This window comes from Sus scrofa, chromosome 5 (genome assembly GCF_000003025.6).
Source record: "Sus scrofa isolate TJ Tabasco breed Duroc chromosome 5, Sscrofa11.1, whole genome shotgun sequence".
In the NCBI taxonomy this organism is placed as follows: Eukaryota; Metazoa; Chordata; class Mammalia; order Artiodactyla; family Suidae; genus Sus; species Sus scrofa.
In genome coordinates, this window is record NC_010447.5 from 36,456,764 (window position 1) to 36,476,037 (window position 19,274).

Here is a 19,274-nt window from a genome sequence, read left to right on the forward strand (position 1 = left end):
CTTAGGGTGGTAGTGTTCCAGTTAAAATTTATCTGAAAAACCAGATACTAATACCTAATTCATTTGACTATTTTAGAACTATTTTTAAAAGTTGTGCCCATTACGTACTGTGTTCTGAATTCTGGCATTATTGCAGTTTAGCCTAATAATTTGAACCACTGCCTTATAGAACACAACTTAGAAAAGAAAAAAAAAAAAGACAGAGAAAAAGAGGCATATTATCAGCTAGTCGTTTTGTTTGCCTTTGGAGATGAAGGAACTTTTTTTTATTTTTAGTTTTTGAGAGTATATATATGTATAAAAGAAGCACCAGAATGATTTAAGCTAACTCTGCAAATAGAGTGTATCCTTTGCCTTTGGGCTTAAGGGAAAGTGACTGTCTTGAAATGCCGCTTTACCACCTGCTGGTATGTTCAGCCAGAGTAGAAATAAAACATTTGTATATTGTATCAGTCAGTACCTTGCCATATATATATTTTCTTAATTTGAGAATGTCAGCAGAGCATAGTCTGTATCTAATCCCAAGTTTCCCCTTTTCTCAAAGGCTTAAAATTCATTTGTTCCTGTTATAGGGTGTTTGCGTATGGGAGAGCAGGTTTTGATGTTTTTCATTAACACCAGATAATATGCCATACTAAGGGATGCTGGCTCTCAGCTGACAATAAATTATGTTTAAAATAGAGATCTAAGTATATTTTAACTATATTGGCAATTAAGCAAAGGAATTGAGAGCAAGTTTACTCAGAGTCTTGCCTACATACTTCTGTAAGAGGGGATTAAACATTTCTGGAAAGCATCACTGGTAGTCCATAATGTAATCTGTAAAGAAATGTTTATGTCTTTCTAGATATTAGCAAAAGTTCATGGGATTGGAAATGTCAACATTTTTTTCCCCCAGCACTGCAGACATGCTGCCTCTATTGTTTTTTTTGTTTTGTTTTGTTTTTCTTCAAAAAGCTTTTTAAAACAATAGACTTTTGTTCAGACTGCACCATCAGCAATGAAAGCACATGACTAGAGTAGGCATAGTCTTTTTAGCATTTCAAAGCTTTGGGTGCTAATCCCTATTATTTTTGATTTATTGTTTGGCCTTTAATTGAGTCCTATTTCCATCAGTATAAGAATAGAACAGCATAGAGTAGAGATTAAGAACCTGGACTCTGAAGCTAGGCAGTCTGAGTTTTAGCTGCTGGAAGGATTTAAAGAAGTGTATGCTATCAATGGAAAGGAACTTTTGTATCATTTTCCATTGCTAGCAAATATGGACTTTTTGAGGTTAGCATTATGAAAATAGTGTGTTCTATTTGCGATTTAAAAATATTTTCCTTTTTCTCTTCCTTTTACTCTCTACCCTTCCCCTTCTTCATTCTCCCTCTTCTGGTTCTCTGTATTTATAATCATGGTTAATGGAAACCATGATCCTACTTATTACCCATTCATTCAAATAGGTGTGTGTGCATATATATTTATATTTATATATAGTGTGTACACATGTATAATATTACATGGTGTATACACTTCTGTACACTTGGTATGTATATTTATATAATATACACATATAATAAATAATTGCACATATATACATATACACACATGAATACACATATCTGTTACACATACATATACCTACATAATTGCACTGAGGAGCCTTAGACCTGTACATTTTCGTGCAGCACTCTGCAGAATGCTGGCTTCCATTTTAATACTGATGCAGGCAGGTCCCAAGACGTAAGTACAAAATGTGCATAGTGTTTTAGGAGGGTAGGAAGAAACAGAAATAAAGAGAAGGGTTACCATTTTCTTCCTTACCTCCCTGCTTCAAGTGTATGGTGATCAGTTACATGTTGTGTTGAGCCACAGAGTCCTCATGCTCTGTTAACTGTAGTGTTAGGAAAATGGCTTCTGGCAATTTTCCATCAAGTCAGTTCCTTGTATATTTACATTAGGAGCAACATTTTTATGATGGGTGCAAAAACCAAAAAACCCTCTTCTCAGCATTTCCCCACCAGGAGTACAAAATATTTTCCTTCCTATAAAATATACTTTAGGAGCATAACTTAGTGATACACACTAGATCGTGGAGCTTGGAGAAGTAAAGGACTCAGTTCAATCTCTGGCTCATTATGAGTTCTTCCTGTATTTCATTTCTCGATCTAATGTAAATTGAACTAGGGAATATTTGGAGCTCTACTAATGGGTTTTTTTTTTTTTTTTAAAGACCCATTAAATAGAAGCTCTCAGAAACTCTTCTGTAGAAAAATTTGGAAAGGTGATTTCTTTATACTCTCAGAAGATATTTATAACAAAGCATCAGGTACTTTCAGTAATGAAAGACATGGTTCATATTTTGATCAGTACCTCCCATCTGATACATAATTCAGCCTGAATGGGACATGACGTTCATTTTTCTTCATGGCATTGAGTGACTTGATGCTCTTTCAAATGGTAAATCTATGGGCTCAGATTATACAAAGGTAAAGTCTTTTAGTAATATGCCAAGGGCTAAATTGATATGGTTTTATTTTAGTTCCCTTAAAGACAAATTAGCTTTGAATTAATATAAAATTTAGTCAAGTAACAGTGTCACTGTGTTTTCTGTTTCTATAATAGTGCTATTTTTAAACTCTGTTTTCTTCCTTTTTCTCCCTGCCTTCATTACCCTAAATACCATCAGAGTTTTCCCTTAGGAACCTTTAAAATTCAGAGTAAATTTTGGAATCTCCTGTTTATACTACTAGCTCTCTGAAAATTCATCCATTGTTTAGATGCCAGTTAATATCAGATAATACCTTGTACAATAAGAAGTGATTTTAAAAAATCAACTATTGGGCTTCAGTGATTTCCCTCCACCCCACCCTCCTGGCAACTCAGGGGCTTTGACCAGTACCTGAATTTTTGCTTGAAAATAATGCCTAGACAGTTTTAAGTTAAGCATCCAACATTGGTTCCTTTGAATTCTATGTATGCAACTTTTTTTTTTTATTGAGTAATGTGTGTATTACTAGTACAGTGTATGCTAAGAGAAATAGGCCTTAAGGCACAATGAATCTTTGTTTCCACTGTCCCAAACTTACATATATAATTTCTTTTAGGATTAAGCACACTGTACTTAGACTGTCTAAAGTACATATGAATTTGAGAATGCATTTTACTGACAACTCCAAATTTCAAGAGTTAAGAATGCTCATTTATAAATAGTACTATTTTTATACTCTCTTCTGCTGGAAATCAGAATCTGTCAATTAAAGAGTGGCAAAGAGCTATCCAAACCTGGAAAATGATTCCCAGCTACCTCAGACTTTTGAAACAAAAAAGACTTCTGAGTTCTAGGCTGTGGGATGGGCCCACTTCAGCAACTCACTCACTAATTGGCTGGTTACTGAGAGCCCTAAGAGAGTACTGTTTCTTTCCCCCTTCAGGTGATGATGCCAACACATACAGATTTTGTGTTATGTCTGTGTAAAAGGTTTCATAATTCATTTTGAAAATCTGTTGAAAATGATATTGGAAGCTAAGTTAGTATTCTTTAAAAACAATTTTTTTTTTGGCTGGGGGGGCTTTTTTCTTTTTAGGGCCACAACCATGTCATACGGAGGTTCCCAGCCTAGGTGTCAAATCAGAGCTACAGCTGCTGGCCCACACCACAGCCACAGCAACTCGGGATCCGAGCTGTGTCTGCAATCTGCACCACAGCTCATGGCAATGCTGGATCCTTAAGCCACTGAGCAAGGCCAGAGATCGAACCCATATCTTCGTGGATGCTAGTCAGGTTTGTTAACCACTGAGCCATGACGGGAACTCCTGAAAGCATTAATTTTTTTTTAACAATTTGAGTGTATAATATCTGTGTTTTATAAATATGCCTAAGATACTCAGAGATGCTGTCCACTCTTGTCTCCCTGTTGGGTGGGTCACTACTCTAGAATGATATGATGTCACATTTCCTGGCAACCCTCCACCTCTGAGGACAGTGCCTGCTAGTGTTCTTTTCTCCATCCCCCCCCGCCCCAGCCTGTTTCTTAAATCTCAGTACTGCTCCGGCATCTTGCCCCTTTTCTGTGCTCAGCATGTCATCATCTGTTCTATTACTTCTTAAATCTGCCTCTGCAGCCCAAACCTCCCCCAACACATCAGGCCTCTATATTCAGCCTCTTCCTAAATATCTCTATTTGGATGTTCCAGAGGTTCAGCATGTCCCAAACAAGATTTGTCACTATATGCTTCAGTTGATGCAGTTTTTGTTAACTGAAAGTCCTGTGGTCTCTCTCACTTGTTCACACGTACCCATAGCCTGAAATATACTTTCCCTCCAGCTGACTCATGTTCACTCAACAGATCTCATAATGGACTTTCTCCAGGAAGCCTTTCCCATTTCTTATGTTAAGATTTGGGACCTCTTTTATATGGTAATAGTGATAATAACATAGTAACATTGTTATAGTAATATATTACCCTAATATAATATAGTAATATTATAGCAGAATAATACATTTATCAATATAGTAATAGTGATAGAGGTAATATGATGATGAGAGTCTATTAGTTTCTTATGGAGACTGTAACAAATTACCACAGACTTAGTGGCTTACAGCAGCACCAATTTGTTATCTTACAATTCTGTAGGTTGGCAGTTTGATACTGTTCTCACTAAAGACTTTTATTTAGGGGAGAATCTCTGTGAATTTTCTTTTCGATTCTAATTTCCAGAAGTCCTCCCTCCCCCCCATTCCTTGGCTTGTGACCTCCTTCTATTTCAAGGCCAGTGATGGCCTCCAGAGCCTTTCTTACAGTCCCTCATTCTGACCCCAGCCCTTCTGCCTTTTCAGGACCTTTGTGATTCTGTTGCATTCACTAGATCATCTAGGATATGCTCCCATTCTAAGGTCAGCTGATTAGCAACCTTAATTCCATTTGTGTCCTTAATTCTTTTTTGCTGAGTAATCTAATATATTCATAGGTTCTGGGAATGAGGACAGGGACATCCTTGGAGGACATTTTTTCTGTCTACCACAAAAGCTAACAGCTGTTGAGAACCTACCACTTGCTAGGTACTGTTCTAAGCACCTCACGGGTATTAAACTCACATAGTTGTCAAGAACCATGAAGACTCTGAGATTTTTATCTTACCACGTTTGCAAGCTTGACAAGTCAGCCTGCCATTATTTCATAAAGGTTGGAAGAAGACATGAAACTCCGGAATTAGAGGCAATAAAACTTTGCTGCACTAGCTATAACAATAGCCAGACTATCAGCAACTTTTTTTTTTTTTTTTTTGCTTGCTCCCTGGGCCCCATTCCCAAGAGCAATGCAAAGAAGTCCAGGTGATACCTGTGTATGCAATGGATTATTTAATTGGTGAGGAACGCTGGGCCCAGGGAATGTAATTTTTAAAAATAAATTATTATATGTTCTCCTGTCTTTTGCTTTGGAGAGGAAACGATCTCTCTTTTTGCTGTAAAAATATCCTTAAAAAGATAGTCTAGAACATGAAACAGTATCTGTGCTCGTAGACATACAGAAATGTGAAAGATGCTCAAGAGTTGTGGTCCAACAATAACCCTTGCAGTAACCCTGTGAGATCATTCCAATTATGATCATCCTTGTTTTACAAGTAAAGAAAGTGAGGGGCAGAAACATTAAGTAACAAGCCCGCTAAGTAATGGGATTGAGTTTTGAATGGAGGCTTCATGGCTTCCTAGCCCATATTCTTAATCTGTTCTGTGCTGCCTCCTTTACATCATGTCCTCACACTGGCTACACACTACACTGCAGTTTCCTTCACTGCATCTATAGTATATATACTTTTAAAATTGTTTGTATTCCCATTGGTTTTTAAGTCCCATGAGTGTTTAACAGGACTGTGTCTTTATTGCTCAAGGTTTATATATCCATTGTCCAGATCAGTCTGGCCTGTGTAATAAATAAGTATTTTAGGAACAAATTACATAATAAATGAAACCTTCATAGAATAGAACCTTTACTTACAACCTGCATCCTCTTAGATAGCAGCAAATCTTTGTTATATGACAGGCATTAGTCAATTTGGCCTGTCCCTAGATGATGAGACTAGGAATCATTTAGTGTGTTTTTGATGTTTAGGCCTAAACATGTCCATTAAAGACCATGAGTTTTGAAAGTGTTGAAAGAAGATGCAAAATGAAAGTAGAGCTAATTTTAAAAATTAAATGGGTGAGAACATGGCAAACGTTCCTTGTGAATGTGGGATAAGTCCTTTGGCATAAAAACTCTTTTTCAGAGAAAAAGGGAATTAGACAAAACATGAAAAGTGTTCCTCTTTGCAGTTGACAGTAATCAGTAAGTGTCGAGGAAAAGTGATTGCAGAAATGAAAAGAAAAAATCTTTTGAGTGTGTGGCAGGAGGATCAGCGAAAACATTGTGTATAATGGCCTAATGCTAATTCAGGAGTCTGAGAACTCAGATGCTAAGCTAGTGAATACAAGTGATACTGATGAAAAATTCTGTTGTGGGCTAAAACCTGTAGCTGAAACTAGTCTTTTTTGATGGAAAAATGCCCACATAGAAAGTCTATCAGGAGAAAGTGTGTTTTGTTTTAAAGCTTTGAAGGACTGATTCATTCTTAAATTTGGCAGAAATATATCCAGGGATAGAAAATCTTAAACTCCTCTTTGTCAAATGAATTTTAAAAACAGCCATTCAGAACCTAATCTGTTTGTGAGTTTAAAAAAAAAAAAAAAGCACCCCCAAAACTCTGAATATGCCCTAGAAAGGAAGGAAAAAGTTGATTCTTATTTTATAAATAAGAGTAATTGATAACTTTTATGAATTTTATTTTATTAACTTTACTATTTCAAATTAAGTTAATATTTATACTAGTCACATATGGTTGTCAGAGCACAGAGTTTTATTTTTATACTTTAGCATGAAATGCGTATGTAAATAAGTATCTTCAAGTGCCAGTCATGGCATAATCAAAGTACAACTTTTTTTTTTTTAACCTGCTATACTTATTTAGAGCCCTTAAATAATAAAATGGGAATATCTTATGACTTTTTCTTGGTTTATTTTTAGGTAGGTCCTATATCGCTTTACATCATAAACAGAATTTTCAATTCAAACATCAGAATGTGTAATGTAACACATTAGCCAAAACTTTATGTTTGTTCAAAGACAAGGAAGATTCTTTCTCCCTTAAGCTAAGTCCTGTCACACATCCAATTCCTGAAGATGGAGATGAACTGGAAAGATACCAGGGATGACACTGATTTTATCATGTTTTATGTTTGGCACTAAGTGCTCTGCATGGACCATCTCATTTAATCTTCACAACAACCTGCAAGGAGGATGCTATTAATATTCCTCCTTTATCAATGAGAAGATGGAAACAGAGAGAACTTGAACGATTTATTTGATGTTCTACAGCCAGTAAGTGTTGGACCTGGGTTTGGATCCTAAACAGAGTGGACACTGAAGTGCCAAGTTTTAACTGTTATGTCTATTCCCCTCTGCCAAGAAGGTCTGGGCAGCAAAGCTGCAACGATAGCTTGGATTGTGACTGAGATGCTGCTGGGATACATCATGGAAGACAGTATGAGGGTGAAATTTAAAGGGTGAAGCATGCAGAAGAAGAGTTAGGTCAGAAGCCTGGGGATTTGAGGGCAGAATGTATTTGGGGTGGAAGAACCAGAACAATGTCCAGACTGTGTCTGTTATCCTGGAGGTAGTGCATCTGGGTGATACTTTGTGGAGAAGTTAAAAGTCATGGAAGAGCACTTCTCACGGCAAAGAGTAAACCCATGGAAGTGACGACCGGAACTTCCACACTTAATGCTCTTTCTTGGATGGGAATTGGTGATGGTTATGTGTATATTTGGTTTGTAACATCAGGTGAAAACTAGTCGTAAGCTGTTATCAGCATGACTTGTTATCAGAAGGGAAACTGCTCACTTATTTTGTAATAAATTATTGACACCTCAACCATCTGCTTGGCACTGCACTGGGTACCGGAAATGCAGCAACTGAAATAAAAAATATCCGACCTTCCTAGAGTGAAAAGTTCAAAGGGGTTGGTGTTTCAGCTTAGGTGCTATTTCCCTAAAGACTTTTCTTGGCCACTCAATCTAAAGTATCTCCCCTAATCCTAGTATTCTTTAATATTTCCTCTATTATTTTCATCATAGTCACAATAGCAATCTCATATTATTTATTTAGTTAAGTATTTTTTTTTTTTACTTCCTACCCCATCCACTTGCCCTCCCCAACATCTGAAGCTGGAATGTGAGTTTCATGAGAGCCAGGTCATTGTCAGTGTCTTTTTTGACTGATATGTGTCGTAATAGCATAGGTCGTTTTTCTGTTTGCTGGTTTGTTTGTTTTAAAATAAGACAAACAAAAAGAACAGGTTTTATTTTTTATTTTCCTAAAACAATAAAATAGCACACAGCAAAGCAATTTAGCACACAATATAAATGGGTTATGTAATCAATAATTCCAAAAATGGAAGAGTCTTACTTTGGGAATTAAAAATTTACACTAAGTGACTTAAGGACTCAACAAACTTTGTGAATGAATGAATGAAATATACCACATGTGGAGGGAAAACAAGAAAGATTAGTTATCCCATGAAAAAAAAAAAAAAACAAACTTACAGATTTTTTTCCTGTTGTGAGACCAAAACTTCTAGGATTAATGTATGGCTCTTTAGATTTTCTGAGGAGAAAATCTCACACCAACTGGGGACCAGTGTGTGAGGGAAACACCCCAGTGATCATAGTTGGGGATTGGCAGCAGGTCTGTTTTCTGCTTAGGTTTGGAGGGGTTGGCTGCAGAGGTGGTGCTCTTAAGTTGTCTGGGGTAATATTTCTTTCCTTGTAGTTCACCTTCTTGTCTTCCAGGACTTCCTATGCTTTTCCAGGCTCAAGACTGAAGTCTGGGGCTTTGAGGATTCTGATCTTAGAAGGGACTCTCTTACTAGCTTCAAATTATTTAGATAAACAAAGGGATGGCAAATTCAAAATGAACTGACAGGTTTAGGTGTGGACAATGGAAGGCAGGGATTGGCAGTTGAAGAAATATTGCTGAATGCCAGGCCTCTAGGGAGTCTGGTTTAGGCAAAAGGGAAAGTGTCAGGAGAGGGCAGGACAGTTGACAAGTCTCTGCGGTCGTGCTTCAAATGGTATTTCCTCTATACCTGTCACTCTTAGAGCATGGTGTGTGAGCTTGATATTGTGGCAGAACGTATCTGAGCTGGAGGATGCCAGGATTTGGATAAGCCCAGAGCTAGGGCCAATGCATCTTATTCTGGATGACAACTCTGATGATCTGTGGGCTCAGAATCTGACTGTGGCAGAAAAGAGAGGATTGATATTGCACACTGGTTTTACTAGTGGTTGTTTAATAATGCAGAATACATTAACCTCCATAAAGTTATGCATCAGAACACAGTCACTAATGCTGGAGACTGGAGTTATTATTAGACCCCATTTGGTGGTTCTTTGAAAATTTCTTAGCATGGTGTTGTCAGGGTAGTGGGACATTTTTCATGGTGACTGATTCTCCCCAGGGTCCAAAAGAGGAAGCTGCCAAGCTTTCTTAAGGTTTAAGCTAGATTAAAGGGGAGGGGATTATTCTAGAAGGAATAGCACATTGTTGGAGGGGGGGCCAGCCATCAGTTACAGAGTCTACTACTAAGGTGCTTAGATATTTTCTTCTGTAGCTATCTGGGCATGTGGGTAGTGACAGATGACATTGGAGTGGGTGAGAACACTCAAAGAAAACCTGTAGAATCAGTTAAAAAATCACACACACACAGATGGAAATCCTAGAACTTTGGTTTTCACAAGTCAGAGGGTGAAAAGGAACTAAAAACACAAAACACAACAAAAACAACAGGAAGAGAGGCTAATCTGAGAAGGAGAGGAGAAATATGAATGTGATGATTACAGAGTCCAATTAATGGTATGATAACTCTCAGCAATATCAAAAAAATAAGACCTGAGAGGTCTCCATGAGATTTTGTGATCTTACTTAGCAAGAGCTGTATGAACATAGTGTTAAAGGTAGAAGGCAAACTATAATGCATTGAAGGGAACAAGTAGAGAAAGATTTTTAATGGTAATTTATATAATCACATTCACTAGTCTTGTATGAATATTTGCTATCTGCCTATGGTTTTTAGGACCATAGTCATTAATTGGAAGCAGATTCCTATGCATAATTTTATCCAGGATTTTCTTTGAATTTCTGAGTAAATTGGATTCTGAAGCATTTGAGTTTTCTTACTTTTATTTTCGGCACATCGAAGAGTTGTGGTTGCACATTTTAATGGACATAGCCTCATGAGAAATTATTTTGAAAAAATTAAAATAATTTAACTCAATGTGAATAAATTTTATTATTTTCAAAGTTAAGCAAAAGAATATTTCACTTACCAAAGAGATATATTTTTAACAGCTTCATTGAGATACAGTGACATGCAGTATGCTGCACATATTTAAAGTGTACAATTTGATGTTTTAAGATATGTACACACCCATGAAATCATCACCATAATGAGCCTATTCATCACCCTCAAAAGTTTCCTGTTGGCTATTTTTAATCCCTTCTCTCCGTGTCCCTAAGTGACTACTGATTTGCTTTTTGACTCTATAGACTAGTATGCATTTTCTAAGATTTTTATATAAACGGCATGAATCATACAGCATATGTATTTTTTTCTTCCTTTTTACTAATGATAACTATTCTGGGGTCCACCCATGTTTGTTGCATGTATTTCTTTTTACTGCTAAATAATGTTGTATGGCTGTACATCACGCTAGCCATTCATGTATTAGTGGACATTAGATTGATGTCCAGTTTGGGGGTATTGGAAATAAACCTTTTATGAACATTTGTGTACAAGTCTTTATGTGGATATATGCTTCTTGCAGGCACTCTTAAAATGTTAAACTATCTATGAGATGAAGGTGCAGAGCAGAGAGGCACAGTTAAAATATCTCTCCAGAGTTGTTAGAACAAAGTCCAAGTTTCTTTAGTACTTTGATAGAAGGTTATTATGTGTGTAGTGACATAATCTAATTTCTTAAATTTTCTCTTTTTTTCCCTTTTCCCAGGCCTAGACATGATTCTCTGTGTCTATTATAAAGCCTGTGAGTGTCTGAGAAGCTGCCTCCTGTTACTCATCCCTCTGTATTTTAATGTTCTCAGTCCCTTTATCTGAATATGGCTTCATTTGCTAGAGCCCCTGTCTGGTTGAAGTACAGCTTTCTTACTCAGGTTCTGACTTCTCTGCCCTCAGACCTCAAAACCATCCTGTCACCAGCTGCCTGCTTAGGGCACCACTGTCTGAGATCTTTGGCACCAAGCTTTAGCTGCCCCCTTACCACACCTGCTTACGCTGCTACTCAGGCCTTTGCTGTCTGATGACTGCCTATAGTATACCTTCCTCTTTGTTCCAAAATCCTAGACTCTGTGTCTGGCCCAGGTCTAGAGTCTTCTCACTGGGCTATTTGAGTCAATCCATATCCCAGTGTACGGCCTGATTTGCTCACTTAATCTTGGGAACCTAACTACTCTTGGCTCTTGGAGAACTCCAGCAAACAGAAGTTTTGGACAGGTTTGGTTCTGAAAAAGTATTCCTAAATTCACATGTTCCTACAAGTAAGTGACACCAGACCTGCTACTGCCATCTGCTGAGTTGACAGAGTATCCACATTGTTGTTCTGTTGCCTAGTTTCTTCATATTTAGGGAAGGTCTCCAGGTAAAATCTTAAGTAGAAGTATGTCTATTTGTTAGGTGTTTCAATTACATAACATAATAAAATTACCTTTTTAGAACTATGTCACAGTTTGTTCTCTATCTTAGTAAAAGGCATGTAGTTTTCTCTGCTCACTCTTACAAACAATACTACAGCAACCATTCTTATACCTTTTTTTCTTAGCATCCTAGGGAGTTACTCCAAGGGTTATATGTGGAAGTGGAGCCACGTTGCCTGGGTTCGAATTTTTACATTGCTGCTTGCTAGCTTTCCCAAGAAGTATTGAGCACCAGCTATTTTCAGCCCTTCTTATGAGCACACATGCCCTACCTCAGCTCCTGGCTACATGCCATCGGCTTGGCTTAGGTCCCTTTGGCTCCGGGGGATCCTTTGGGAGCCAGTTCCCAGATGCCATTGCCTGTTCCTGGAGCCAGACCCCAGCAGGCTTGTGACTGCTTGTGCAATCACTACTTTGCATGTATGCACCACTTCTGGTCCATGGAGAGTTTATTTCCAAGCCTGAAGATGACTTTTAGTTTTTTTCTTTTAATATTTTATTTATCATTGCTCTGTGTTTCGAGCGGAGGGAATACATCAAAGCATGAATTTATTGTGTCACCTTAAACAAGAGTTGATAATACCTCCACAAACTTTGAAAATAAGAACAAATCTTAGAATCATCTAATCATAGATTTTTGGAGCTTGAAAGGATTTTATAAATAATGAAGTCCAATAACCATATTTTATAGGTGAGGGAATTGTGTTTTTTCAGAAATTAAGTGATTTACTGATGTCATATATCTAGTTTTTAAAAAAGTTTTACTGAAGTATAGAGTATAGTTAATTTATAATGTTGTGATGATTTCTGCTGTGTAACAAAGTGATTCAGTTATACATGTACACACATATTTTTTTTTCCTGATTCTTTTCCCATATAGATCAGCACAGGATATTGAGTTCCCTGTGCTACACAGCTAGTCCCTGTTGACCAGCCATTCCATACACCACAGTGTGCATGTGCCAATCCCAAGCCCCCATATGTCTAGTTAATGGTGGAGGCAGGACCAGAACCAAAGTCTGCAGGTTCCCCTGAGAGTCCTTTTGCCACTACATCTACGATTATACTTTTCTCTATATGACCTGTATATACATGTAACATTCTATTTTTAACAGCACTAAAAAAATAAATTAGAATTAAGCAATTAAAAATATGTTACATTTTTAAACTAGATGTGCAATGTTTTCTTTTTGAGCAATATAGAGGTAAAAACAAGAGTAGAGTATTCACAGCATTGAGCTGAATATATTTTCATTTAAGGCACAATGCCTTTTGACCCTGTAGATTCTTGCTGCATTTGGTTTCCTTGACTTTCTGCAACTTATTAGGGTAGGTCCATCAATAATGGTGCTGGTACTTCCAACCTCCTACAGCACTGGGTCTGAAAATGAACTGTGATGGATGGATATGGCCAGCCTTTATGGTGATAGCCTATATATCTGCTGTCATGTACAAATGGCAGGTAGTTTAATTTCAAAAAAAATTATAAAGAAAGAGCAAGTATTCCTTCTAATTAGGATTTCTGGACTTTTTGTAGGATATGAATTTAGAGTCTGATATGTTTGTTAAAGCCTTTGGAATTGTTTTATTCTATTTCTAGATCTTTTAGCTGTGCCTAAGCATCCGTATGCTGCTATGGAGAACTGGGGACTAAGTATTTTTGTGGAACAAAGAATACTCCTGGATCCCAGTGTTTCATCTATTTCTTATTTGCTGGATGTCACCATGGTCATTGTTCATGAGATATGTCACCAGGTATGAGAAAAAGATCAGGTGTAAGTATAATTGCAAATTATCAAGACTGTAGAATGATTTCAGATACTTAGGAGTGAAGTTATTATCCTCCCAGTTAAGTTTAATTCTATACAGAGGACCATGTAGTTCTGTCTGGAAGATACGTCATTTTTCTCAGATGACAGCACAAACGAAAGCAAACACACGGATCCTATTGAATAAGCAACTGTCATTCAGTTTAGTTGAGGAGTGAGATGGCACTGCCACCCAGCAGCCTCTTTGGAGACCCTACCCACTCACTATTCTTTGTCAGCCTTGCTTTATTTTCTTGTGATTATTGGTGTGTATATATGGTAAGTGCAGTGATGGCAATGATTTATTGCATTGCTGTAAGATGCAGCTGAGTTTTGTGTACATGTCAAAATTTGCTTTTGCTGAAATCAATTTGTTATTCCCCTTCTCCCATCACATAGATATTTAGGAAGTCTTTCACTAACTCAGCCACAAACTCTTTGTTCTCAAATGATTGATAGTTTTTTGTCTTGGCATGTTTAGAAATTCATATGTAAATTAGCCAGCTTTGTCACGAAGTGAAGATAAAATTAATTTCATCTTGATTTTATGCACTTCTTTACACAGAGGGAAAGGTATCACAGAGATTTCACAATGCTTATTTGAACCTTGACTCTAGTGAAAAAAGTTACTGAAAATAAATGTTCACGCTAATAACAAGCAGTCCTTGTCCTGGTTACCGGAAACTATGAATTTCTGGTGTTTTTAAGTGATGACACCGGAAATCTCTGTCTGATACTACATGCCTTCAATTTGTTATAAACCCAAAATCTTTTTAAAAAGGTAGAAAACCTTAGGAAAGAGTGAGATGGAAACCGTCAGTGAAGAAAGCTGAACAGCTAAATGCTAATACATGAATAGGGACTTAATGATGAATTGTTCCAGGCCATGGAACCATTTACCTAAATGTCAGCCTTTTGCAGTGAACCTGTAAAATGTTTGTATCTGTCATGCTGGCCGGGTTGGGCATGTGTTTCTGGCTTCAGAGACTTAAGGGGAATCCACTGCAGAGATAACCAGGGCTGCTCTGTTGGGCCAAAAATGGTTTTTAGCTAAGCATACAGTTCTTTGACACAAAAGCAGTTTCCTTTTTGAATGTTCCTGGAAACGAGTTACATGTAAAGTTCTATTGAAATAAGAGCACACTGATAATCATTGTTCCCTGAACTTGATTTCATTCATTTTCAGACTCCCAGTTACTTTCTTGTTCTAGCTTTGTGGTACTAGGTTACTTACTATGAGAAAATGAACCAGAAGCTGGGAGCAGCACATAATCATTTCCACTGTCATTGCTCCATTATTGTCTACATTACTGCCTCCCCTCATTTATTTATTGTCACTTTTTTTTTGGGGGGGGGTCTTTTTAGTGCCACACCCATGGCATATGGAAGTTCCTGGGCTAGGGGGTCAGATCTGAGCTGTAGCTGCTGACCTATATCACAGCCGCAGCAATGCCAGGTCCTTAACCTACTGAGTGGGGCCAGGGATTGAACCCACATCCTCATGAATACTAGTCAGATTCTTTTTTGCTGGGCCACGACAGGCAATAATGCCCCCTTTTCTTAATGGTCTGAGCCACAGTGGGAACTGCCTATTGTCACAATTCTTAAGATAGGCTTTCAATTTAAGGGGAAAGAAATGCTCCTTTCTGATCAAGAATTTAAAAATATTTTCAGTATTGTTTATTTTGTCATCATCAGCACATTCAGAGTTATCACTTATTTGTATTTCAATTAGAAATCCTATTGCATGAGTGATACTTTGTTATTAATATTGAAATCCTCAGCCACCAAGTGCTTCACTCTGGCTTCCAAAGCTGTTCATAATCTAATCCTTGTCCGCCTTTTCTTTGTTTCTTAAATAACTCACTCCCACTTAGAGTCTTTGCACTAAGGGTTACTTACATATGCCTGGAATCCTCTTGCCTAAGGCTTTTTCCTGGCTCCTTCTTATCATTAAAGTCTGAGCTCAAATGTCACCTGCTTAGAGAGAACCTTTACCATTTTGCAGTCTAAAGCAACCCCTTCTCGATTCCTATCACACTTTAATAGGATCTGAACTTGTATTGTTCATTTGCTTATTTATTTTTTATTTTCTATCTCACCTCATCATTCCTGCCCCCACAATAAAGTGTCAGCTGCCTGAGAAGGAACATTGCCTGACTTTTCCTTATTGAATCCCAAATCTTTAGGATTGTTCCTAGCATGTAATGTTTGTTTGTTTGTTTTTCAATGGGAAAAAAAAGAATTCCTTTAAGCTTTTGCTGAACTAAGCAAGGATTTCGGAGTCATACATTATGATCTAATCGAAACACCAATTTAAAGTTACAATATTATTTTTCCTGACGGGATCTGAGAGATTTTTTTTTTGTTCATCCCTCATTATTATGGAATCATGGAGAATCACGTGTGGAGCATCTTAAAGACCCTTTGTTCCTTCAATCAGCAGATGTCTTCTGGAATTGCAGCTGCCCCTAGAAGGCAATGCCTCAGTACTTCCTGTGATGCCCTCACTACCTTTCGAAGCAGTCATTCCCGTCATTGCCCATTTCGGTCTGTTTTAGGGTCTCCTGCATTTTTAGCAGATCTATCTATCAACCTTAATTTCCATCCCTTAGTCCTGATCTGTCCCTCTGTAGGCCCCAAAACTCAAGCCTTTTCCTCTTCTACCTATTAGGTCTTCAAATACTTGAAGAAAGCTGTCCTCAGTTTGTTTTTTGTTTTTTGTTTCTTCCTGATCCTTTCTTCAGGTTAAATACTCTTCTTATGTTCCTTGATCATTTCACTTTTGTTCTTCCCTGAAGGCAATTATAAAAAAGTAGTGTTACCCAAGTAGTTGAATAAATCAATAGTCTTGATTTATATATTATAAATTCATGAAATCAGTTGAGTGAATTCCAGTTATGACGATTCTAGATGAATACATGTAATTTTAGAGAAAATAGTTCTAGGATAGTTTTGACTTTATCTGATGCCCATTCATTTTCTTATGGCAGTGGTTTGGTGACCTCGTGACTCCTGTGTGGTGGGAAGATGTGTGGCTGAAGGAGGGTTTTGCTCACTACTTTGAGTTTGTTGGTACAGACTACCTCTACCCTGGCTGGAACATGGTAAGTGCACTTCTCTTGGATTGCTTGGCACTTTCAGTGAAAGGTTGATCATGTGTTACACTGGGCTTGTATTATCATCGGACATGATTGAAAATAATAAGTAATATTTTAAGTGTATAGGGTAGTTCAGTATAGAGAGAACAATATTTTTATTGAACAATATTTTTGAGAACAATACTTTTCATTGTGATGACCTCAAAAATAAGCTAAAAATTTTGATGCATTATTGTTTTTTTTTTTCCTTTAGGATTAAAGGACTTAGTAAAATTTCACTAACTTTATAAGGACTTGTGCATGTTACACCCATACCTGTGCATCCAAACCTGAAGTAGAAATTTGTGTACCTTTAGTACTGATGTCCTAGAACATCCTAGCAGAAAAAGTGGGAGGGAGGATGTGATTTCTATGTCATTAAATGCAGGTTTTTCATTTTATAGAAGCTTCCACTAATCAGTAAGTGACTATGTTATTATTAAATAGAACCCAAGGTATATGTTGTTTTAGAACTTGAATTTTAAATTTATTTTAAGTGGTATTATGTAAAAGTTGCAAAGTACTAACATTTATCAACTTCTAGAAGCTCAGATTTCACTTGTGATATAGCATGGGTGATAATGTATATTTATTTTACACCACTCTTTTTTGATATTTAAATTATTCATAATATGGGATTATCTAATTATCCATCATGATTGCAAGCATGATTTGAAAAAGTATTTAAACCATGGTGTAATTTGATGATGTCTGTTAAGTCATGATACAACTTATCTACCATAAATTCAGCCAACTCCTGCTGTGATCTTACATATCTTGGAGGAAATGCTACAATTTTAATATCATGTTGTTATGTCTGAATTGTCCAGTTTTGTTTATATTTTATAAAGGCAACATGGTTCATTTGCACAAATGTATGAATAAATTTTATTTAGCCTTAGGTATCTAGGTAGGTATTATATATAATATAATTTTTAAAATCTTACTTGAACTGTTTATTATGGCATTAAAATTAATTAAAATGCCTTTAAAGAATGTAAAAAAAAATCAGAACCATGCAATATTAATTATTTACGGTATTTTTAAACAAATAGATTTTTAAAATGAAATGTTTGAGGATATTGAAACATATATAAAATATATTTTGATTTTTAGTTTACTTTAAAGTAATATTTGTGTAACATTTTCATTTAATTTTCATTATGCTATGTATTATTACTGATTTATAATTCTATTATATTTTATTGTTAAAAATGTTAGTATTACAAATGGCATGTTATTCATATAGGTAAGCTTTTTTTGTTGTTCATTCAGCTATCTAGGACAAAATTCTTTTCATTCGTCATTATAAAAATACATCTTAGATTACACATCTGAGACTTTAATACTGTATTCTTAATAGAATATAGACCATGCCCTGAAAATAGAAAAACCTTGGGGATGGTAAGATATAAATCCATATTTTGTGATAAAAAAGGGAATTAATGATGGATTAAATAAGAAATGAAAGACTAAACTCCATCACAATTAATCAGGCAATAGTGAAAACAGGCTTTATCGTTATGTCTCTTTATGTTCAGATTTTAAGGATTATAAATACTTTTTGATCATTGGCCGCTTTTGCTTTTTAATAACTTTTTCAATTTAGTCTGTAGAGTGTCTCAATATACTAAATTTATTAAATCTATAAGAAGAAACTCTAAACAAATGCTCCTCCATGAGTCATTAATATCTTTTTTTGCAAACAAAATTTTCAGACTAGGTTAGCCACACATAAATAAGAAAGGATATTAAATGACTTTAAGGCTATGTCAGCACTATTTTTCATAATGGCATCAGCAAAAGAGTGGAAGAAATACTAGAAAGAATAAGAGTGATGGCTGTGTCAGCAGTAACTCATACTCCTGTGATATGCACAAAAGCTTACCTAGGAGCTCACGGCTTGGGCTTCACTACAATTTAGCCTAAATTAGAAAAACCAGAAGTCAGGCATGTGTCAGAAGTAAAGAAATTCAGGAAACTGACCTCTTTTGTCTCTAATCTCAAAAACGGCGCTTTTATTATTTTTAGACACCAAGGCTCAAGTTTTGAAATACAATTTTGGTTTGCTAGGGAGATTACTAGCCTCTACTGTAGATGGAACAGCAATAAAGAAGCCCAGAATTTATGCTGTGTTGTAAAGGAAGCTCTTGTTCTAATCTAGGCTAGCATTATGTAGCCTGCTTAACTGCTAGTAAAATCTTGGGGTGTTTGTATGTATGTGTATGTGTTTACAGCCAGTTTCTGATAATGAAATAATCAGTTTTTACATAAAGAACACTACACGGAATAAACACTGCGATGAAGTTTTGTTACCCAACAAACTCATCAAGTTTACATTTTACAGATATGGGCCCTTACAGGTAGTATGATATACCATCAGGGGAATGGATTGGAAAGAAGAAATTCAGATTCCAAGAAAAGCATATCACTTCTGTAACTCATTCTCATCTTTTGAGAAATAGGGCAATTGTACAGACATAGGAAGCACACATAATTTTTATGAAGATAAAATAACTTGGGAGGTCTTTGA

The 19,274-nt window shown here is 36.5% G+C and overlaps 1 protein-coding gene across 1 annotated transcript in view; it reads left to right on the forward strand.

The window, feature by feature from the left end:
• TRHDE (thyrotropin releasing hormone degrading enzyme) overlaps positions 1-19,274 on the forward strand; it is a 396,326-nt gene that overhangs the window by 189,881 nt on the left and 187,171 nt on the right. The window contains exons 4-5 of the mRNA XM_021092004.1: positions 13,394-13,548; positions 16,595-16,708. Coding sequence (XP_020947663.1) covers positions 13,394-13,548; positions 16,595-16,708 — 269 coding nt within the window. The remainder of the gene's footprint in view (positions 1-13,393; positions 13,549-16,594; positions 16,709-19,274) is intronic.